The following is a 22,529-nucleotide window of genomic DNA, read 5'->3' as shown; positions in this document are numbered from 1 at the left end:
AAATGTCCATTGCCCTTTTCATTCTGTCTTTTTCTTCCAATTATTCCTGATTCCTCTGATTTTAATTGAATATTTAGTATTCTAATTTCTCTCTTCTTTTAGCATATTAATTAGACTTTAAAAAACATCTTAAGGTGTTTGTCCTAGAGTTTGAAAAATATGTTTACAATTATTTAAGTCTACTTTCAAATATTGTCATGCCATTTCATAGGTAGTGAAACTACGGATTATTTCCAATTCTTCCCCCCTGTCTCTTGTAACATTGCTGTCATTCATTTTACTTACTCATAAGCTATCATCCAGAAAACAATGTTGATATTATTTTAAACAATGTTATCTGTTAGATCCATTGAGAATAAGGAAAATAAAATATTTTATTTTACCTCTATTTCTTCTCTAAAACTCTTTCTAACTTTATTTAGATCCAGATTCCTAGCTTTGCACGATTTCTATCTCTTTGGAAAACTACTTCTAACAATTCTTCTAACAATTCAAGGCAGGTCTACTGGTGACAATTTCTCTCAATTTTTATTTGTCTGAGAGTCTATTTCTTCTCTACTTTTGAAGGATAATTTTATTGTTACAAGCTGCTAGGCTTTTTTTTTCCTGCAACACTTTAAATTGTTTCTTCTACTCTCTTCTTGTACTGTTCCTCAAGAAAAGTCCAATGTAATTCTTATTGTTTGTAGGCAAGGCTGGTTTTTGTTTGTTTTACCTCTGGTTTCTTTCAAAACTTTCTTTGCTTGACTTTCTGCTCTTTAAATATATATTCCCAGGCATAGGTTTGTTTTGTTTGCTTATTTGTTTTAGTACTTCTCATGTTTGAAGTTCTGAGCTTTCTGAATCTGTGGGTTTGTGGGTCATTAATTTTGAAAAATTCTGAGTTATTATTACTTCAAGTTGTTCCTTTGTCGCTTTCTCTCTTCTCCTTCTGGTATCTCCATTAAGCATATGTAACACCTTTTGTAATTTTCCCATGGTTCTTGGATAGTTTATTTTGTCATCTTCATTCTTTTTTCTATGTTTTCCTTGACATACCCTCAAATTATATTTTTTCCTTGGTTGTATTCAGTCGCTTACCGTTTTCTTTGCTGCGAGAGTGTCTTTTATTTCTAATATTTCCTTTTGATTCTTAGCATTTTCAATTCTCTATTTATAGTACTCTTCTGTCCCTGCATATTTTCTACTTTTCCTCGAGTTTGAGGGCTAGAAGAGGCTGGTGTTGAGTATTTCCATTCCTCTAGATGCCCAGGTGGGTAGGCTCTGGTAGTTTCCCTTAAAGGCAGGCTTTGGTAAGGAAAACAGAGAGCTCTGGGCATATTTCATGAAGGTTCCGTTTCCTCTCCCACTGTCAGAAGATTTTTCTCCTGTGTTTATTGAAAGAACCTGGCAGGGCTCCTGGATACAAAATTCACAAAAGTGTGGGTGCCCCCTCCCACACACATGGTTGGGGCCACTTGGAGTTTTAAACTCTCAAGGTTGTCCACACAGAGCCTCCAACAAATCCATTAATTACAGTTTTAAAGTGTTCCTACTCATACTGGCTTCCACTGCTGGCTTCCGTTCCCAATAAGCTGTCCTTTTTTTATCCGCCTGTCTGTCTGTGCAGTTTGGGTGGGGGGCAGTCTGCTCTGTGACAGTTCTCTGGTAGACCTAAAAAGAGTTGTTGACTTTGTTTGTTTGCCATTTTTCTTGTGAGGATGGGACGGACCAATTTTCAAGTTCGGAACTCTTTCCATGTTGGACTGGAAACCTTTAAGTCACTTTAATACATCCTCTTCCCCATCATTAACTTGACTGACTCACAGATATGGCTGAAAAGAAGAGGGTATGATCTCTTTGTTTTAGTTCCTTCACCTTTGACTTCTCTATGTCCCACACTAGTTTTTCTTTGAGGTCCTTCAGGGTAGCTTAGGGGTGCAAAGAAAAGGCTTTTGTAAATTGAGGTTGTCATTCCTTCTGTAACAAATGTTCAAATGCTGGTATTTTCTGTCCTAGGTGGGCTTTTGTTGTTGTTGTGTTTTTTGTTTTTTTTTTTTAAATTCATCCAAATTCAGGAACTTCAACATTACCATTCCCTGATACATCGAATGAATGCTGCAGCCAGCATTGCAGAAATCCCATGTGACAGATTTTCTGGTGGCCTAAACAATCTCCTCCCGCTGGTTGGTATGCTTCCTTCCTTTCTTTCTTCTGGAATTTTCTCTCCTTTTTGAAAACAATTTCTACGCTAGTGTTATGGATTGAATTGTGCTTCCCCCACTCAACATACATTTAAGTCCTAATCCCAGTACCTCAGAATGTAAGCTTATTTGGAAATTAAAACATTAAAGAAGTAATCAAGTTAAAATTAGGTCATCAGGGTGGGCCACAAACCAGTATGCTGGTATCCCTATAAAAGGGGGAAATCTGGACACAGAAACAGCACATAGAGAGAATGCCATCCGACCATGAAGGCAGAAATTCCAGTGACGCATCTACAAGCCAAAGGGCATGAAAGATTGCCATCAAACCACCAAGAGCTAGGAGAGAGGCATGGAACAAGTTCTTCCTCAGAGTGCTCAGAAAAAAAAAACAACCTTACTTACACCTGATTTTGGACTTCTAACCTCTAGAACTGAGAGACAATAAATTTGATGTTTTAGCCACCTTGCTTGAGATATAGAAGGTCCTTTGAATAACATCATTTTATTCAACATAATTTCATTATACAGCATTGGTGAGAGGGGAAAAATCGATTCCTGTCTGGGCCACATTCCTATGTGGCGTTTGCTCACTTCCCCATGCTTTCATGGGTTTTCTCTGGGTCCTCTGGCTTCCTCCCATGTTCCACAGATATATACAGTAGGTTAACTAGCGTGTCTAACTTGTCCCAGTATGAGTGAGCTTTGCAATGGAATGCCCTTCTGTTCTTGGAGAGACCAGGATAGGGTCTAGCCACCCATCACAGGGATCAAGTCTGAAAATAATTATTTTACTTGTTTGTACTAATCTTTCTTAAATGTATGTATTGCTCACTCACATTTATTACAATGTTGAATACTGGAAGTGTTTGGGTCTTTATTTAGAAGTTTGCTGATGTTTTTGTGACCAGAAGTATGCTATAGGAATTTATCTCTTATTTATATCAATTAGCTTATGTTAAAATGGGTTTTATTATTCCTTGCTTTGCTTGAAATCAGTTTCCAAGATCCTATCGATGATGTCAATTGAGGAGTCACTCTACTTCCTACAGCAGCCCTAGAAAACTAATACCTACAGTCATGTGCCAACATGTCTACTATGTATTGGGAAAACTTGATAGTTCTTATCTTTCTATTCTATCATAAGCACCCTTAGTCAGTGTCTTGCCTTTCAATATTTCCATGCAAGTGAATTGGCAATCACCTTTAGGACTCCTGTTTCCCAAAATCTAAGGTTATTGGCCAAGTTTTCCCTGCTTCCATCCCTACCAAAATCTCTTGCCACCCTTTTCTTTGGTGGAGGCATGGGGTGGACAGGGCCTATGTCATGCAGGATGTTATGGATTTTTGCAAACAATTCCCTATTCTATTTGAGTAGGGAAGCTCTTAACGGTTTTTAAGAGGAAAGTAACAAATTCTGTTTTGCATTTTATTTTTAAAAATATTTTATTTACTTATTTTTGGAGAGAAGGGAAGGGAGGAAGAGAGGGAAAGAAATATCAGTGTGGTTGCGTCTCATCTGGCCCCCACTAGGGACCTGGCCTGCATCCCAGGCATGTGCTCTGACTGGAAATCAAACCTGTGACCCTTTGCTTCACAGGTCCAAGCTCAGTCCACTGAGCTACACCAGCCATGGCTCTGATTTGCATTTTAAAAGGATTGCTACAGCTGCCAGTAGGAGACTAGACTGTAGAAAGGCAAGAACAAGTAGTATGTAGAACAAGTAATAAACAGCTAGAGCTTTTAGTAAGGACTACCTTTTCAACAGAGAGCCAACATATTTTTCTGAGAGACTAAATATGAACTGTAAGAAAAAGAATTCAAAGAATGATCTGAACAATTGTAAGGATCAATATGCCATTTAATGAGATGGAAAGATGTACAACATAACAGGTTTTGGAGGTAGAAAATTTGGACTTTTAAATGCATGTTAATACCCTAGTAGATATGTTGAATAAGAGGTTAGGTAGAGAAACCAGATAATTCAGGCTGGATATGGGTATTTAAAGGCCATCAGCATAGTAATGCCATAAAAAGACAGTGAGGGAACAGATGAGATCTCCTGGGGAATGAGGTTGGATAAACAGGGGAAGAAATCTGGGGCACACTAACATTTAGAAATCAGAAAGAATCCAGCAAAGAAGAACCAATACAGCATTGTGATTTCACAAAAGTCAAATTAAAAAAAAAATTCAAGAACAAGGATGTGCTTAACGGTGTCAAATGCTGCTGAATGGTCGGTCAAGTAAGACGAAGACTTAAGAGTTGCCCCTAGAATTTGCCAGGATTGTTTAAATGCCCAGATATCCACACTCAAACTCTCCTTGCATTCTAACATTCCAACTAGCTACGAGATCTCACATTCAATAGTGCACAAGAATTAAAGATCTAAAATTTACACTTAACATCTTGTAATTCTATACGTGCGGACTTTTTAGGATAATTTCATGGGTAATTTTTACTACGAGGGATTTTTACCATAAAGGCTGAATACAAGTCCCTGATAACAATGTGACTGTAGCTTTCCACAGCTATTTTCAATCTGTCCTATTAGTGTAGGCACATCCCCTGTTACTGTGCGTTGCTGTACTACGCTCTCAGCTGTTACGTTTTTTAGCAAATTGAAGGCAAGATCCTCCACCAACAGAAAGATCAGGACTCGCTTTTCTACCAATGTATGCCTGTATTCAGCAGAAAGGGAAAAGGGCAGGCTCAGGGACTCCATTCTTAACTTCCTAAGCCTGACTGAGAGGGACATTCTATCTTCTAAATCTAAGACTTTCTCATCTCCCGTTTTTACTGGGGTTGAAAGAACCAGTAAAGACAGATAAACCTCGGGGATGGAGTGGGCAAGAAGCTGCACGGACACTCCCGGAATTATTTAAATTACGTTTGCAGAACTAGGCAGAGGGCGACCCCAGAAAAGGAGGTGCCTGAACCGTTGGAGGAGCAAAGTCCGCAGGTAATTTACGTGACAACTCTTACCTCCTGCAGGCCTCTGTCCCAGCCCACCAAGCACTGCAGGAACTTTGCCAACGACCACGCCCCGCCTATTTCCGGATTGGCGCTGTCGCGTGCGCGATGACGTTTCAGTCTTTTGCGGACCCCGGAAGTGCAACTTGAACTTGTTCGGGGCGCGGATCCCCAGAGAAAAAGTCAAAACAACCGCACGAGGGAGTTCGTTCAGCGAGCTGGAAGGCCACGCCTCCTCTCGCCTTCCCCCACAGCCTTGTAGCTGGGGGCAGAGCTCAGGTAGGACCTCTGTTTGCAGGGTTGTGAGCTCCCGCGGCAGGCCTTGGCGGTAATCAGAATAGCTGGCTTGGTCCACCTGGGGTGGGGGTTGCTGGCTCCAGGGCCAGAGGCTCCGCCGAGCTGTGCTCGTTTCCTGCGGACACCTCTGCTCTACGTGCTGGACTCCGCAGTTGGGCATTTTCCACCTGCCATTTCCACTTCCGTGGCGGGGCAGGACACGTGTGTTACTAAATGACTTTCTTTACACCTGGACATTGGAGGTTACGGGAACCCTAGAGAGTCTAAAGTAATTGGCCCTCCTCTGCTTTCTCAGGAGGGGAGGTATTGCGGTTCTCTGGTTAAAGGTTTTTTTCCCTACAAAAATTATCAAAGTCAGAACCTTTACTAAATGTCATTTACCGCAGAAAGAAGGTTAAAGTGCAGCTATAAAATGTTCTCAAAAGTTACAACGTGCACGGACGACGATGGGGCATTTAAATGGGATGTATTCTTAGTTGCATACTTTTGACTTAGATACAAAGTTAGGTATATTTTGGAAGCAGTATTTCCTTTCCTTCATTCAGAGACTTAACATATTCTTCTAGTGCTCCACAGTGTGTATCTGTTGGGCCAAGTAATCAGTTACTTAATTTTTGGCTATGTATATTGACAGCCAACTTTCTGGCATTTGTCCATTTTCCCAAATCCTGTGTAAAGAGAAAATACTGTGGTTCCTAGACCACCAAGTTCCTTGTAACTTTTATAAAATATGTGCAATGTGATATTTGTTATGCAATACATAGTATCTTTTTGTCATAAAGCAATATTAGAAGTTCTTTCTCCTTGTTCTTATGCAGCATTGTGAGGGACAGATACACTGTATTCATTTAGTGTTTTTAGAAGCTGAGTCAGAGACAACTGTTTGAAGTGCTTAATTAAGGTCTTACTGTTACTGCTGGTATCAGGCTTCTGTCTGACTTTTAAACTAGGTGTTCCTATTACGTCACCAGTGAATCCTAAGCAGAGATGCTCTGGAGGGCTTTGAGGCAGTGGCTGCTACAAGGCTGGTGGGTGGTATCAGGGCCGCAAGGGAAACATGTGAAGCTGTGAATATCTATCTGTTCATTTAACAAATATTTATTGGCTACCTTCAATGTGCCAGGTAGTGTTCCAGGTACTGGGAAAACAGTTGTGTCCAATAAAGTCTTCCTTGTGCTCCTGCAGTTTACATTGTAGTGGATGAAGAAAGAAAACGTGTGTGTGTATGATAAAAGCAATGAAGAAAAATAAAGCTTGTTATGGGGAGAGAGTTGGTGGAGGATGCTATTTTAGATAGGGTGCTCAAGCTCAGCCTCTCTGATAAGGAGACATTTGTTTTTTGTTTTTTTTTTTTGAGTAGAGATCTGAGTGAAATGAATGAGTGGGGGACAGGTGTTTTAGGCTCTAAGGCTCTAAGGCAAGAGTATGTCTGGCAGTGGGTGTGAAGTAGTGGCTCCTGTGCTTTTGATTTGCATTTCTCTAATGTTCAGTGAGTTAAACATCTTTTCATATGCTTTGGGGACATAATGTATATTTTTGGCGTACTATGCATTTGTTTTGAGATCTGATTTTAATAGGAATTCTTGGAGATTTATTGGGGGTAAGTCTTTTAAGGTCTAAAGAAAGCAGCCATTATGTATTCTGTTCCTTTTAAAATCAGTTAATATAATACTATACTTGTGTTACTAAATACTGTGCTATACTTGTATAATACTATACAATACTTGTAAAATACTATACTTGTAAAAACTTCAATGTCTAGAACAAGTATCTGCAGTAACTCTAGACTTAGAAATAAAAGAAACGATAGTGTGTTTTGTAACAGTGAATGAAAATTTGAGCATCAGATTGTAATGAAGACAGTTCAGAAAAGCCAAAGATCAACATGACATGCTTTGATATTTATTTTTTCTTTTTAATTGGAAAGAAAGGAGAGTATGGATTGGCTGACTGTGCCTGTGTAGTAGATCTCCTTTTGTCTGGTACCTGAGAAGAGCAGGAAACAGAAGAGGTAACACTTAACCAAGAAACAGAAAAGAAGTGTTGAATAGCAGTATAGCATTTGGGTGTGGCTAGATGGAGAGTGGCAAAGATCAGCAGTAGTAATGGATGGTGAGCACCAGAACTGACAGCAGAGGTGAGGGGACCCAGCAACAAAGTGACAGAAAGGAACATAGCTCCACAGATTGGGATGAAATGGGGGGTGGGGTGAGAGAGTGCAAATCACCAGCTGCTTCTCAGCATGTGGTTCTGAAGTCAGTCCACTTGACCTTGACTAATTCAGCAGGACCCACTGTACGTCAAGTAATGTATGTCAATCCATAGGGTTCAACAGTTAGTGTTTAAAAGGTGTGCAGTCTGCATAGCCTACTATAAGTTTTTCAGACCACATATCACATAATTTCTATCCATAAAGTAATGAAATTTAATCAATTCAATGAGTAATTGATAATTTAACATCAGTCAGCTATGTAAAAAATATTTTAGCTTATTTAAGATGTGAAGGGATTTTTTAAAATTTATTCTTTATTATATTTTTTCCATTACCATTTAGTCCCCTTACACTCCCCTGCCACCACCCCCAGCAATCACCACACTGTTTTTTTAAAATCCAGAATGGTTGGTTAATAGTGCAATAGTTAAAGGCGAAACATCTTTTTTTAAAAAAGATTATTGAATGTTTTGTATATTATTGTAGTCTATTAAAAATTCTTGGGTTTCTATTAACTATTTTAGTTGTAAAGGTCATTTAAATAAACTATTGTGCTTTAATTTTTTTTTAATTTTTAAATTGTTTTATTTTATTTTATTTTTTATTGTTCAAGTACAATTGTCTCCACTCTCCCCCAGCCATCCTCCTCTTTGCTACCAACCCCCTCAATCCTGTCCACCTTGAACTTTGTCCATGGGTCCTTTATACATGTTTCTTGACGTCACTTCCCCTTTACCCCATTATCTCCTCCCATCTCTTTGGTTACTGTCAGTTTGTTCTTTATTTCAATGTCTCTGGTTCTATTTTACTTGCTTGTTTGTTTTGTTGATTACAATCCACTTATAGATGAGATCTTATAGTATTTGTCTTTCACTGCCTGGTTTCTTTCATTTAGCATAATACTCTCTAGTTCATCCATGATGTCATGAAGGGTAGGAGTTCCTTCTTTCCTTCTGCTACGTAGAATTCCATTGTGTAAATGGAAACCCCAGTTTTTTGATCCACTCATTTACTGAGGGGTAAATTGTCTACTATAAATTGTGCTGCTATGTACATTGGGGATGCATAGGTTCTTTAGAATTGGTGTTTCAGGATTCTTAGGGTATAATCTCAGCAGTGAAAATTGCCAGGTCAGAGGCAGTTCCATTTTCAGTTTTTTTCAGGAAATTTCATACCTTTTTCCACAGCGGCTGCATCAGTCTGCATTCCCACCAACAGTGTACAAGGGTTCCGTTTTCTCCACAACCTCCCCAGCACTTGTTGTATATTGATTTGTTTATAATGACCATTCTCACCGATGTGAAGTGGTATCTCATTGTGGTTTTAATTCGCATCTCTCTGATAGCTAGTGATGCTGAGCATCCTTTCATATGTCTCTGGACCCTTTGTATGTACTGCTTGGAGAGTGTCTGTGTTCAGGTCCTTTGCCCATTTTTAAATTGGGTTGTTTGTGTTCCTGGTGTGGAGTTGTGTGAGTTCTTTATATATTTTGGAGATCAAACCCTTGTCCAAGGTATCATTAGCAAATATATTTTCCCAGATCATTGGTTTTCTTTTCATTTTGCTGATGTTTTCTTTAGCTATGCAGAAGCTTTATATTTTGATGAAGTCCCACTTGGTTATTCTTTCTTTATGTCCCTTGCTCTAGGGGACATATTGGTGAAAATATTGCTGTGTGGAATATCTGAGATTTTCCTGCCTGTATTCTACTCTAGGACTTTTATGGTGTCATGACTTACATTTAAGTCTTTTATCCATCTTGAGTTTATTTTTTTGTATGGTGCAAGTTGGTGGTTGAGTTTCATTGTTTTGTGTCATCTCCCAACACCATTTGTTGAAGAGGCTATTTTTACTCCATTTTATGCTTCTGCCCCCTTTGTCAAATATTAATTGACAGTAGAGACATGGGTTTACTTCTGGGCTCTCTATTCTGTTCCATTGACTTATGTGTCTATTCTTATGCCACTATCAGACTCTTTTGGTTATAATAGCCTTGTATAATTTGATATCAAGTATTTTGACCCCTCCTGTTTTTTATTTATAGTTCCATATAAATTTTTGAAATGTTTATTGTATATCTGTGACATATGTCATTGGTGTTTTAATAGGGATTTCACTGAATCTATTATTTGCTTTGGGTAGTATGGACATTTTGATGATACAAATTTTTCCAACCCATGAACATGGTATATGCTTCCATTTATTTGTGTCTTCCTTAATTTCTCTCTTTAGTGTTGTGTAGTGTTCTGAGTACAGGTCTTTTACCTCCTTGGTTAGGTCTATTCCTAGGTAGATTATTGTGCTTTAATTTAATGAAGGAAAAATTTTACCACAATTCTGCTTATCCCTCTTTGGCAAATTAAAATTGATTAATTTGCTACAGATGAGATGTCAGATGTCTGGCTCAAAATTTTACTGATAAAAAGTTAAAGACAAGTTAGAGACAGTAATGCTGTGCTGCTTTCTCTGATGTTGTGCTGTTTTGTTTTATGAGAACAGTTCATTTTTATAGTATAGGTGCTATAATATGGATAATTTTTGCTGTAGAGAAAAATATGATGACAGATCATTGAAGTAAAACAGTTATCATATGTCTCCATTTCTCTTTTTAAAATTATATTTATTTATTTTTAGGGACAGGGGATGGGAGGGAAAAGGAGAGGAAGAGAAACATCGATGTGAGAGTGAACCTTGATTGGTTGCCTCTCTCATGCACTGACCTGGGATCATACCCACAGTCTAGGCATGTGCCTGACTGGAAATCAAACTGGCGACCCTTCTACTTGCTAGAGGACACCCAGCCACCAGAGTCGCCTTGATCTGGGCTGTTAGCATTTCTTTATAGCACACTGGGTATTTATTTTAGCTATAGTCTAGATGTTGATAATGTACTTGAGGTTGATTTGCTCAGATGTTAGAGAAGCACTAGTAAGCCTAAGACTGTGTATTTGGGCTCATGTAAGGTCCTTATTTAATAGCTTATTATTGAATGATCACAATTTGTATCCATCAGTAACTACTGAGGACTGTGGGATGTGGGTAGTATTCCTGTCTGCTGCTAATCATAGTGCCATCATATATGATCTGAATAACTAAAAAGATACTATATTTGGTTCAACAGAAGCACTACGTCTATTTAAAAAACAATTCAGAATTAGTATCCCAGGTAATGAAGGAGTGTGAGTCATACCCTTTTAATGTACAAAGCATAGTTTAGTTTTATGTGCTTTTTTAGGGGATGGAACAAACTAGAATTATGACCAAGATTGTATTTCAAGGTGAGGCATTTAAAAATTTTGAGAAGTTTGATTAGTTGATGGGTGAGATGCTCTCTTGATTTGGGCAGTTCTTTTGGGTATCATCATTTTTATATGTAAAATATAAATGATTCTGGTACTAACTCCAGAAGTTTGAAAATTAATCATCTTGATCCATTTGGCTTAACATCCTCTAATGTAGTTGGAATACTTATCTTAAATGGTCATATTCAGGAAGTGGGTAGGAAGGATCAGTCAAGAACATTGAGGAAGATCAGGTAGAAAAGAAAGGAGGTCTGTCACTTGGGATTAGATGAACAGGGATAGGACTCTGGTCCCAAAAGAGATGGGGAGAAGGGAGGATAAACAGGCAAAAGCCCCAGATGTACCGTATTTTTGGACTATAAGATGCACCCGTCCCCCCATTTGGGAGGAATAATGGTTGTTAATGCTATTGTTGAGTTCTTTTTACATTTACATTGGTGAAATATTATGTTACTTATGTTATTGAGTATTTACCACATTTTTTGCTCTAAAAATTTTTTTCTATTTTCTTCCTCTAAAACCTAGGTGCATTTTGTGGTCCAAAAATATGGTAAATTAGTTGAAATCTGAGGGAAAGAAAACAGGGCCATAGGGTTGTAGTTATTAGAATCAGTAAAAGGTGTGTACCTAGTCATAAGGCATTCTGGACCCCACATTTGAGGATCTGACATGCTGGTTGGCATGCCTGCTATAAACATAAGACTTTAGCAAAATATTTTGTATTATGATAGAATTATGTATAGGATGCTGTAAGAGAATCACAGTGCTTTGCCTGGGGTTATATAAAGGCTTTGTTGAGAAAATGATGCCTAAACTGAGAACTTAAGAATTAGTCAGTTAAATGTGAAATGGAAAAGCATTTTAGACAAAAGAAATAGTTATCAGCAGTCTGATGTTTGTAAAGATAAAAAGGAATTTGCAATTAATGGAGCAGAAAGTTTGACTGTACTTAAAGATGGAGTTGGAAGAAGAGAGAGAGGCCAAATCATTGGTGGGGGCATAAGATGTGAGGAGAGAAGGCTTGTGTAGTTTGCTCTGGAGCTCAGACTTGGCCTCTCTAGGCAATGGGAAATAATGAATGGTTTCTCTTGTCTCCTGTGTAAAGAATTTAATTTAGCTCAAAAAGAGGTCTGGCCTTTGTCCTCAGCTTCGCCAACCAGGTTTTCTGTGCATGGTAATCTCCAGCATCTTTGTTTACCTGGGGGCCCTGGGTCACATTATAGAACAATGTAATTTATTTAGGGTGGGGGCTAGCCATTCCCCTGTAGTTTTAGGGTGGGGGCTGCCTACCTCTCAAAAGATGCGGACCCTGGCCAGCAGCATCCATGTGTTGTTGCTGCGAGAGACAAATTCACAGGGACTACAGGAGTCCTGTGTAGAAAAAGGGATGGCATGGCTACTCTCTAAGTGAGAGAAAGGGCCCTGACCCCTGCCTGGACAGGCTTTTATTGTATTTCTTGGTGCATTACATTGAGGGTGGTCCTCATTTACTATGCACAGGTTAGCTATAGGTGATTACCTTTTCCAAATAACAAAGGAAAGAATGTTGCTAATTACTTCAAAGAGAAGGATGTTACAGATCAAAGGAAAAAGTGGTTGAACTGGTTATACTCCATACTTGGGAGGTTTAGCAGATTTTAGGAAGTTGCTTTAAAGATATGCAGTAAACATTTTCTGCCTCAATCCAGGGTGAGAGAGTTTTAGCAAAAGCAAGTTTCATAGCAGCCTAGGTACAATGCAGGCCTGATTCTCCACAGGAGAACCTATCTGTGGGTGTGGCTCCTGTGTGCCAGACCTTGCTTCCCACTGGCATTTCCGAGTGGGAGCTGGGCTACATTCCCATGCCACATGGAATGGTTCCCTATACAGAAAGACTAATTATATGATTTAGGGTCAGGGTTTTGGGTCTGTGGTATCAGTACCCCTGGGAACTGAGATCAGCGACGTGGCCAGTCATCCCCAGTGGAACCCTAATAAAACTCTGAACACCATGTCTCCTGTTAGCTTTTCTGGTTGGCAACACTCCGTGCATATTGGCAGATGTAGACACTGGCAGAGTAATGTGTCCATGAGTTAGTCCATTGGGAGATGACATCAGAAGCTCCATGTTTGCCCTGGCTGGTGTGGCTCAGTGGATTGAGTGCAGGTCTGCGAACAACACGATCGATTCCCAGTCAGGGCACATGCCTGGGTTGCAGGCCAGTTCCCAGCAGGGGACTCACAGGAGGCAACCATACATTGATATTTCTCTCCCTCTCTCCTTCCCTTCCTCTCTAAAAATAAATAAATAAAATCTTAAAAAAAAAAAAAGAAGCTCCATGTTTGGTCCTTTCCTGAATTCTGTCCTGTCTACTTCTCTTCTTCCATGTCAATCTTTATCCTTTCCCTGTAATAAACCATAACTATGAATATAACAGTTTTTAGTGAGTTCTCTGGGACTTTAATAATAACAGTAATAATAATAATTTATTATCTACTAATAATTCTAGTGGGTTAGTGAATGGGAGGGGACTTTGGAATGCTCAGCACTTGCAGTTGGTGTTAGCAGTGGGGCTAGTCCTTCGTGTGGACTCTGCCCTCTAACTCTGTATTTGTCCAGAAACTTTCACATCTCCTTTCTCTGTTCCTTCCTTTCTCTGATTAGGAGCAAAGATGGCCTTAGAACTTGAAAGCAGGACCAAATGAACTGATGATATTGAAGTAACCTATCTTCTAAGGTTAGAGAATAGTTGGGAAAGTATTAAGAATATTATAACACAAAATGACCCTGAACATAATAAAATCCTCTAGTACTTTCCTTCCTAATTGATATGGACTGAATTGTGACCCCCCCTACCCCCATTCATATGTTAAAGCACTAATCCCCAAGAAAGTAATTATGCTTCTTATAAGAAGAGTCCTCAGAAATCGCCCTGGATTGCTCTCCCCACCCAGTGAGGATGCAGCTCAAGATGGCTGTCCAGGAGCCAGAAAGAGACTTCTCACCAGAAACCAGCCCGTCAGGCCTTTCTCTGGGATGTGCAGCCTCCAGAACTGTGAGAAAATACATTTCTGTCGTTTAGGACACTTAGTCTCTGGTATCTTGTTATGAGAGCCTCAGCAGACCAGTTAATCAGTGATTGGATTGCTTGTGCTTTAATAGAGAAATGTATAGAGTTTGGTGAATTTAGTTTCCCGTACACCCACTTTCAAGTGAATTATCTGAAATTGTTCCACTACTTGAAAGAAGAAATTTATCGGAAAGAAATTTATCAGAAATAAACAATTTTAGATATATACCATCCAAAGTGAAAAAAAGAGAAAGTACATGAAAGTTAGAAGAAAGGAAGAAGGAAAATGGAATGAAAGATGTAGAAAAATAATGCATTGTATAATGCTTTAAAAAGAGCTAATCTAATTTTTCTCTACATTTTGAAAATAGTTCAACTGAGAAATTTTACCTTCTAACAAAATTTATTACAGATTTCTTTTAAAGACTATTTTTCTAGAGCTGTCTTTGGAGAAAGAATGGGAAGTAGGTAACTGATGTCTCACCTGAATAGCTTCTGTCTTATAAGCTGGTAGTGTATTTTTTAATACTGTATTTTTGCATGCCTTATGCAAAGTGGTGGTGTTTTTTACAAGAAAAAAAACTCTTGGGGGATTAAAAAAAAAAGGTCCTTTAAACCATTAAAAAATGGTTTGTAGCCTGGGTTTATTAGGAACTTAACCTGCTACAGTTAGATATTCCTAGGACTTTGAGAGTGCATAGAGAGGTTTCAATTAGATATAAAATCAAAGCAGATTTTGATACAACTCAAATAAAATTGATAGATATGTATCCATGTATATTTCGTGTGAGTTCCTATTATTGGCAAGATGGAAGCATTTTTTTCAGTAAATAACAGTGAAAAATCTAGGAGGGAATATAGGACCTTTCAAGTTTAGAGAAACTAAGTATAATATATGAATTATAAGCAGTAACTTTTTACTTATGGATATAGAAATGGTGTAACATTTTAGGAATTTACCAGTAAAATGTCAAAAAACTTGGAATAGAGAAAAATGACACAAAAATAAGACTTGGAATTATGTGTTTGCAAGGAATGTAATTATAAGCATTGACATTAGAATTAGTCATGGATAGTAATGACATGTCAGGAACCATGTTATCCAAACGTAGGTATGGCACAGGGAGATATGGCATCCATTGTAAATGATGAAGTTTCAGGCACATGGATATATGCATAGACGGTAAATACCTGAGAGCTGAGGGAAATATTAATATGTTTTAATTTTTATTATTTTTAAAATAATAAATATTTTTATTTTATTCCAACAAGGCTGAAGAAGTGTCAGTTACCTGTGCCACTATAGGAGAGACACGGTTTGACTGTTCCAAAAGTGGGAGTAATCACATAGCCTCGGTTTTGTAAAGTGCTTTTGACCTGATTCCACTTCCTGGGGAATTATTATTATTATTATTATGGGATTACTGCAGTCTTATTTTTATTATTACTGGTGTATTTTTGCCCTAGATGTTGCTGAACTTTATGGGAGAATACTAGGTAATTTTGCCCCCTATAATACTTCATAAAGCATAGTTTGCAAATTGGAGGACTTCAGGCGAGATAGACAATCTTTAATGTTTTAAAATTAGTTTCTAGCTATTTTATGTAAAAAGTTAGGTTTTTGGTTCTTCCTAAAAAATATGAACTTGCAGCACACTGGACCTTCATTTCATGCAGCTGCTTTAAGGTGAATGGCAGCTCCCCTGAAGTAAGGCATGGGTTTTCCAGTTTGTTGCAGTCTTTTCACTCTTCCAGGGTAAGCTTGACTTTAGAGGGCCTCACTGCTTGCATTTACTCCATTAATTTTCTGGTGCCTTTAGACGTCTGAATTTTTTATTCTTGCCCTATACAAGCTTGAACATGGATACTGTTTATTTTTGCCTTTCTGTGGCTCTACTGCACCCTTTTACTTTTATTTTCCTAGATACTGACAATGATTGGGGTATGGCGTTCATTGTAGACTCCCTCTACGAGTCTACTCTGCCCATGCTGTAAATTAGATTTTTTAAACCTTGTGCTCTAATGACCTCCCTTAAGCTTTTCTGTAGGTTTGTTCTTGCCTGAGTTTTAAACAGGATGGCTCTAGATTTGGTTCTAGGATTCAGCAAAGTTTTCATTGGAGACTGTTTTGTATCTCTTTATTCTAGCATCAAAGCATTTTTTGTTTATATCCTGATTTTTAAGGTCTTCTCTTACCTTTTTCTATATGACTAATGTTATAAATTAGTTTACAGTAATGTATTTGACAGGTAATTGCGATTAGAACATTATCGTTTATAAATAATATTTCATTATTTTGAAGGTATGAGTGATTATGATGGTGAAAATTTTATCTGCATTAGAATTACTATACGTACTTTTAAGAAAGTAGACACTCATTGTTATCATTAAGAGCAAACTATTTAAGGACCTGCCTGGCTGGAGGGTTGTCCCAGTGCACCAGGGTCACGGGTTCTACCTCTGGTCAGGCACGTGCAAGAATCAGCCAGTGAATGCATGAATGACCGGAGGAACAAATCCATGTTTCTCTTCTCTCCCTGTCTCTCTTTGTTTCTCTCTCTTTCTTTACTTTTTCTCTAAAATCAACACATTAAAGGGTTTTCAGGAATAACTGTAAAGGACACACAGACAAAACCAAGGTGGGGTGGAAGCAAGGGAGGGAGGTGGGTTTGGCTGGGGTAGAGGATAAATGCAGACAACTGTAATTGAACAATAAAATAACTTAAATAAATAAATCTTTAAAAAATCAATACATTAAAAATACAAAACAAGCTTAATTCTTATGAATATTCTCAATAAAAATATATATGATTATTTTTATCCAAAGTGTTGGTGTTTTTAACTGTTCTAATTAAAAAATAATGTCTCTCTCAATGAGTAAAAACTTTTGGCAAGATCAATTCTTATACTGAAAATACCGAGTTCTGTAAGCTAATTTTCCATTATTTTTTAAATTCAAAGACAGTAAAAGAAAACATTCTTGTTTTCGTAGATCCAAAGGAAGCACCTTCCTCACATGAAAAGTAAACTATTGCTGAACTGGAAAATCAGTAAGCAGTTCAGTGATGATGAGAATGAATGAATCTGGGAGCTTAAGTGATGCCCCCTAGTTCACTGCAGACTTAAATATATATTGTATATTACTGTGTAACAAATTATCCCAAAAGTTAGCAGCTGAAAAATAAAGACACTTACTGTCTTACACACCCTTTTAGGGGCAGGAGTTTGGGAACAGCTTGGGTGGGTGTTTCTGGTTTCGGCTGTCTCATGAGATTGTGGTTATAGTGTCATCCAAGACTGCAGACATCTGTAGTTCCATTGGGTCTGGGGGATCCACTTTCAAGCTCAACTCATGGTGGCTGTTGGCAGGCAGCTTCATTTACTTACCAGACAGGTCTGTCCGTAGGGCTGTTCGCAACATGGTTTCCCTTGAGCGGTGACTTGAGAGAGAGTAAGAGAGCACCCAAGATGGAAGCCATAAACTCAGGTGTGATACTCTCACTTTCATGTTTAGTACTGGTCATACAGATCAACTTTGGTGCAGAGTGGGAGGAGACTACATGAGGGTATGAGTAAGAGGAGGTGGAAAGCTGGCTGCCACGGTCTACCCTCCAGCCCTCAGTGGTCTGTGTTCTTCCCACATGCAGAATAAACAACTGCTTCTCAGGGCCCCCAAATGTCTCATTCTGTTAGCATATTATCTCATATTTTGGAGTCTCATCTGTAAGTCAGGGCCAGGTAGAGACAGGGTCCTTTGGGTGTAGTTCCTTAAACACAGCTCCCTGAGTACAGTTTCTTCCGCTTGCCTCTCCTCCCCCCAATGTCCAAACAGCCATCATGCTGTGGTGGGACAGGCATCGGGTAACTGCTGTAGGTATTCTTGTTCTACAAGGGGAAAATGGAGACACCAGGTATCACTGGTTCACAGGAGTTCTGAGGTCCAGTTGGGCAAATATTGGAAGTTTCTTAATTAGGCCTGAAGCCAAGGAATATTCATCGTTCTTAGCTTTGCCTTCTGCACTCTATTTTTTTTCCCATGAAAAATAACAGGGATTTGCAGGCTAGTGGTTTCTGCAGCCTGCTTCCTGCCAGTAGAATGTTCGAGTCCAAAGGTCTCTCTTCATTTACAATATATTAAATCTTTTAAATATTAAGTAAAATATATATTAATATTTTATCAGTCTTGTGGAGGTTCTGTGAATTCCATTGAGATACATTCTTGTAGACAAGGGCCACACCTACACATTTCTTCTGAGATAAATCCTTGTACACTTTGGGCTCCCATTCAGAAGGCTGAGGAACAGATGCCTTCAAGCTTCCTAAAACTTTAATTATTTGAGAAGATCAATAAAACACACTCTACTCCCTTTAGAGGGCCCTTTGTGTAACTGACTAGTATTTCGAAGTACCACCTTTGGTATTTTTGAGGTTTTAGCAAGAGATTTTTTTAGTTGTACTCTCAGCTTCATTTTTAAACCATGTTTTCCTGGCAATGCCGTGGAATTATCTTTGCTCAAAATCCATTTCTTAATTTTATCATCATTTCATTTCTGGAGAGAAATTTTTAATAGACTTTATTTTTAAATCAGTTCTAGGTTCAGAGCAAAATTGAGTGGACAGTTCAGAGGGTGCCCATATCTGTCCTACCCCCACACTTGCACAGGCTCCTCAACTGTCAACATCCCACATCAGGGTGGCACATTTGGTACAGTTGATCAACATAACATTGACATAGCATTATCCCCCAAAGGCCATAGTTTACATTAAGGCTTTGTCTTACCCTTGCACATTCTGTGGGTTTGAGAAAATGTATAGTGACATGCACCCACCATCAGTATCATACAGAACTAAAATAGCTTTGCTGCTTGTCATCCTTCCTTCTCCCCTACCCACCCCTCAACCGCTGGTATTTTTACTGTCTCAATGGTTTTGCCTTTTCTAGAATTGATGTGTGCACTGGCCCATAGTGCCCGTGGTGTCATGGATGAGATAAGAGACAAATTCACATGGACCAATGAGTCCTATGGAGGAAAAGGGACGGCATGGCTACTCCCTCAAAGGGGTAGTGCCTCGGAGTGGCCTGACCACTCTCTCAAGGGGAGAGCACCCTGACCTTTGCCTAGACAGGCTTTTATTGGGTTTAATTTGTGCAGGAATACAGGTACAGCTCATTAATCATTGTCAGGCAGTAAGGATCAAACAGTAGATAGCATATGAAGAACTATTAGGGCTTCTTCTGAGTCAGGGTCTATCAGTCTTTATCAAAGCTGAGGGGTGAGTGTCCATCACCCCCTTTCTCCATAGCCCCCCAAGTCCTTCCCTGGGGCCTCCACGTGATCATGCCTGTCTTAGGTGGTCCTCCCCTTGGGAAATCTTACCCGTCACTGGCTAACTGATCAAGCATTGGGGGCCAGTTATGGATGAAGGAGCAGAGGGAGGTAAGCTTTGTCTCCTTAGTGGGTTATGGTCTGAAGGTCGCTCACTCAGCCTTAGCCACGGGGGGTTTACAGCTCCAGAAACCATGTGGGGTGGCTCCCAACATAGAAGACCATATAGTTAGAATCATAGTATGTAACCTTTTCAGATTGGCTCCTTTTGCTTAGTAGTATGCATTTGTTTCCTTCCTCTTTTCATGGCTCGAAAGCTCATTTTTTCCAGTCCAAGTAGTAGTCTATTGTGTGGAGGTATGTACCACTGCTGCTGTATTCATTCATCTGCTGAAGACATCTTGGTTATTTGTAATCTGGGCATTAATGAATAAAGCTGATATGAACATCTGTGTTCAGGTTCTTGCAAGTTTTCAACTGATGGGGGTAAATACCAAGGAGAGTGATTCCTAGATTATAGGGTGGGAGTATATTTAATTTGGTAAGAAGTTGCCAAATTGTCTTCCAATGTGGCTATCCCATTTTGCAGCATTTGGTGTTGTCAGTGTTTAGGATTTTGGCCATTCTAAAAGGTGTGTAGTGGTATCTCATTATTGTTATAATTTATAATCTTCTAGTGACAAGTTGAGCATCTTTCATTATCTTATTTGCCATTGGTATATCTTCTTTGGTGCAGTGTCTATTCAAGTCTTTTGCCCATTTTTAAAAGTGAGGGGTTTTTTTACTGTTTAGTTTTTAAGAATTTGTTGTAGATTTTCAATAAGATACATTTATCAGATATGTCTTTTGCAGATAGTCTGTGGCTTGTATTTTCATTCTCTACCAGGGTGTTCAGCCTTTTAGTGTCTCCAGGCCACACTGGAAGTGCTCCAGCCCGCGGAGCAATCAACTGGAGCTCAACCACCTACCTAGAACAAATGGGTTGGGGGGACAAGAGGCGCGAAGAATGGCAGCAAGACAAAAGATTCTGATCAAGCTGCAAACTTTATTTTTCCGAACTGGGTATATATATATATATATATATATATATATATATGGAGGGAGAGATTAGGTTGCTTGCTATTGGCTAGCTTGAGACAAAGAAGGGCCCGCTTATTGGTTACTTGGGTGCAACTGGTACTCGTGGACACCTCATGTGCCTGTAGCTGATTGGCTTGTGGAGCACACAGGTTCCTGTAATCAACGCAATGTTTTTAGCTAGAAGCCAGGTGTAAGGTTCTCAACATGGAAGAAGAAAAGTTGTCTCAGCCAAACATTAAATACACAAACACTAGTTAAAACTGATGAGCAAAATAAAGGTTTTAAGTAAATTTATGATTTTGTGTTGGGCCACATTCATAGCCATCCCGGGCAGCATGAGACCAGCAGGCCACTGGTTAGACAGTCCTGCTGGACAGTATCTTTCCTAAAGCAAGTCTTTTTTTTCTTTTTTTAGAGTCCTTTCACTATTTTCGCTCTTGCTTCTCACATTTCACTATAATTATCAAAAAGAACCAGGTGGCACACTCAATACTCTGGTTGGAAATCTGCTTAGCAAGATCAGCCACTTCATTTGGTACATTTTCTACTTTCTGTCTAACTCCATGGGACAGTATTACTGTGTCTGCCACGACATAACAAGCATCCCCCCTTCCTTAAGTTCCCCATAACATTTGCTTTGCTTTCTTACAAGTTCTCACCCACAGCCTTGTCAAAAGCTCTGGGACTTCTCTGAACAGTTCTTCAGGGTTTTAGGCTTTCTCCAGCACTCTTCTCAGCCCCCTGCCTGGATCCAAAGCCACTCTCACATTTTGGTTTGGTGGAATAGCAACATTCCACTTCCAGGTACGCATATGTGCATCTATTGATGCCCTAAAAGAAATCCTTATGTCCTAAGTTCTAAGGTTTTTGTAAGACAAATTATACGGGTCACTGACTCACAGCAAAATTTGACCTTGCAGCTTTGAAGGAAAGAGTGGACTTTGGTAACTGGGATGGGTACACGTGGGCAGATTCTGATGGAGCTTGGAACCCTGCATCTCTCAATTCTGCTGAACCTCTTTTGTCAGCAGAGGCAATCCTCCTGCTCCTTCCCAGGAAGTCTATATTTAAGATATAAACTTGCCGTATTTTGGAAACGTTATCTTTGATATAGTATATTTTAATTGTTTTGTTAAATTTTTCTTTGGCACAATTGTCTGAATTATATTCTTTCCATATTTGTTGTTACTGATATTTTAAAAATTCATTTTCTTAATTTAGGTGTTCCCTATTCAGTTGAATACCTTGTGGGATGAACTTCTTTTCTCTTCTCATGAATTTATTTCAGTTTACACCTCTTCTCTTGCTTTTTTTGTGAATGGCCCTTATTCCAAACTGACATTTTTGTTGGCTCACTGACTCGAAGGGTTCTTGAGTTTAAGAAGTCCACTCCAAAATATTGATTATGTCAGGAATCATTTTTAAATGAAAGGGATGTGCAACTTTCTGTACTGTTTTAGGACTTCAAACAAGCCTTATGTATATTGTACAGTGTATAACCAATATTAAAATAGAAACCAGAATTGTGAGAACTCACCTCTATGCCCTTCTTGTGTATAATTTCATGTTTTGAATCTTTAAACATGCTTTAAATAATATTCCTTTACTCAGTGATCTTTAAAATGTCAGCAGTGGAAGTGTGCAGCTTACTTTGGGATTCTTGTTTGTGTGTGTGTGCTTGTGTGTGTAAAACCAGGTTTATATGAACAAGTATATGAATGTTGCCATTAAAAACTAAATAAAACCCATCAGCCACATTAAGAGCAATGCTACAAGTTTATAAAAGCTCTGCCAACTTATTTTTAGTAAGACTGCAGGTTGTAACTTAGGGACTAAATAGTGCCTGAGGCCTTATAGCAAAAATTTTGTGGTCCTCACCTGTTAACTCAGTTGGTTAGAGCATTGTCCCAATATGCTAAGGTTGCAGGTTTGTTCCTGGTCAGGACATGTGCAAGAATCAATCAGTGAATGAATAGATAAGTGGAACAGCAAATCGATGTTTCTCTTTCTCTCCTTTTTTCTCTCCCTCTACCCCCTTCCCTCCCTCCTCCTTTTCTTCCCACCCTCTCCCTTTCTCCTTTCCTCCCTTCCTTTCTCTCTAAATC

General features: G+C 38.9%; 2 protein-coding genes across 13 annotated transcripts in view; one reads left to right on the top strand and one right to left on the bottom strand.

Moving 5' to 3' along the window:
* Positions 1 to 5,665, bottom strand: part of LOC128627135 (uncharacterized) — an 87,786-nt gene extending 82,121 nt beyond the window's left edge. For 6 of the 10 annotated variants that reach the window (XR_008391243.1, XM_053663581.1, XM_053663583.1 and 3 more), the window contains exon 1: positions 5,169 to 5,665. Coding sequence is in view for 5 of the 10 variants with exons in the window: in XM_053663581.1 (XP_053519556.1) it covers positions 5,169 to 5,613 (445 nt within the window). In the remaining 5 variants the exon portion in view is untranslated. The remainder of the gene's footprint in view (positions 1 to 5,168) is intronic. The other 4 variants (XR_008391244.1, XR_008391245.1, XR_008391246.1 and 1 more) reach the window with 1 other exon arrangement.
* Positions 5,346 to 22,529, top strand: part of FAM172A (family with sequence similarity 172 member A) — a 412,801-nt gene continuing 395,617 nt past the window's right edge. For 2 of the 3 annotated variants that reach the window (XM_053663579.1, XM_053663580.1), the window contains exon 1: positions 5,346 to 5,435. The gene's annotated coding sequence lies outside the window, so the exon portion shown is untranslated. The remainder of the gene's footprint in view (positions 5,436 to 22,529) is intronic. The other variant, XM_037164133.2, reaches the window with a different exon arrangement.

Source organism: Artibeus jamaicensis, unplaced genomic scaffold, assembly GCF_021234435.1.
Source record: "Artibeus jamaicensis isolate MK-2021 breed Jamaican fruit bat unplaced genomic scaffold, CSHL_Jam_final contig_3214, whole genome shotgun sequence".
Taxonomy (NCBI): Eukaryota; Metazoa; Chordata; class Mammalia; order Chiroptera; family Phyllostomidae; genus Artibeus; species Artibeus jamaicensis.
Note: the sequence above shows the minus strand (reverse complement) of the source record. Positions and strands in the feature narration are given on the sequence as shown.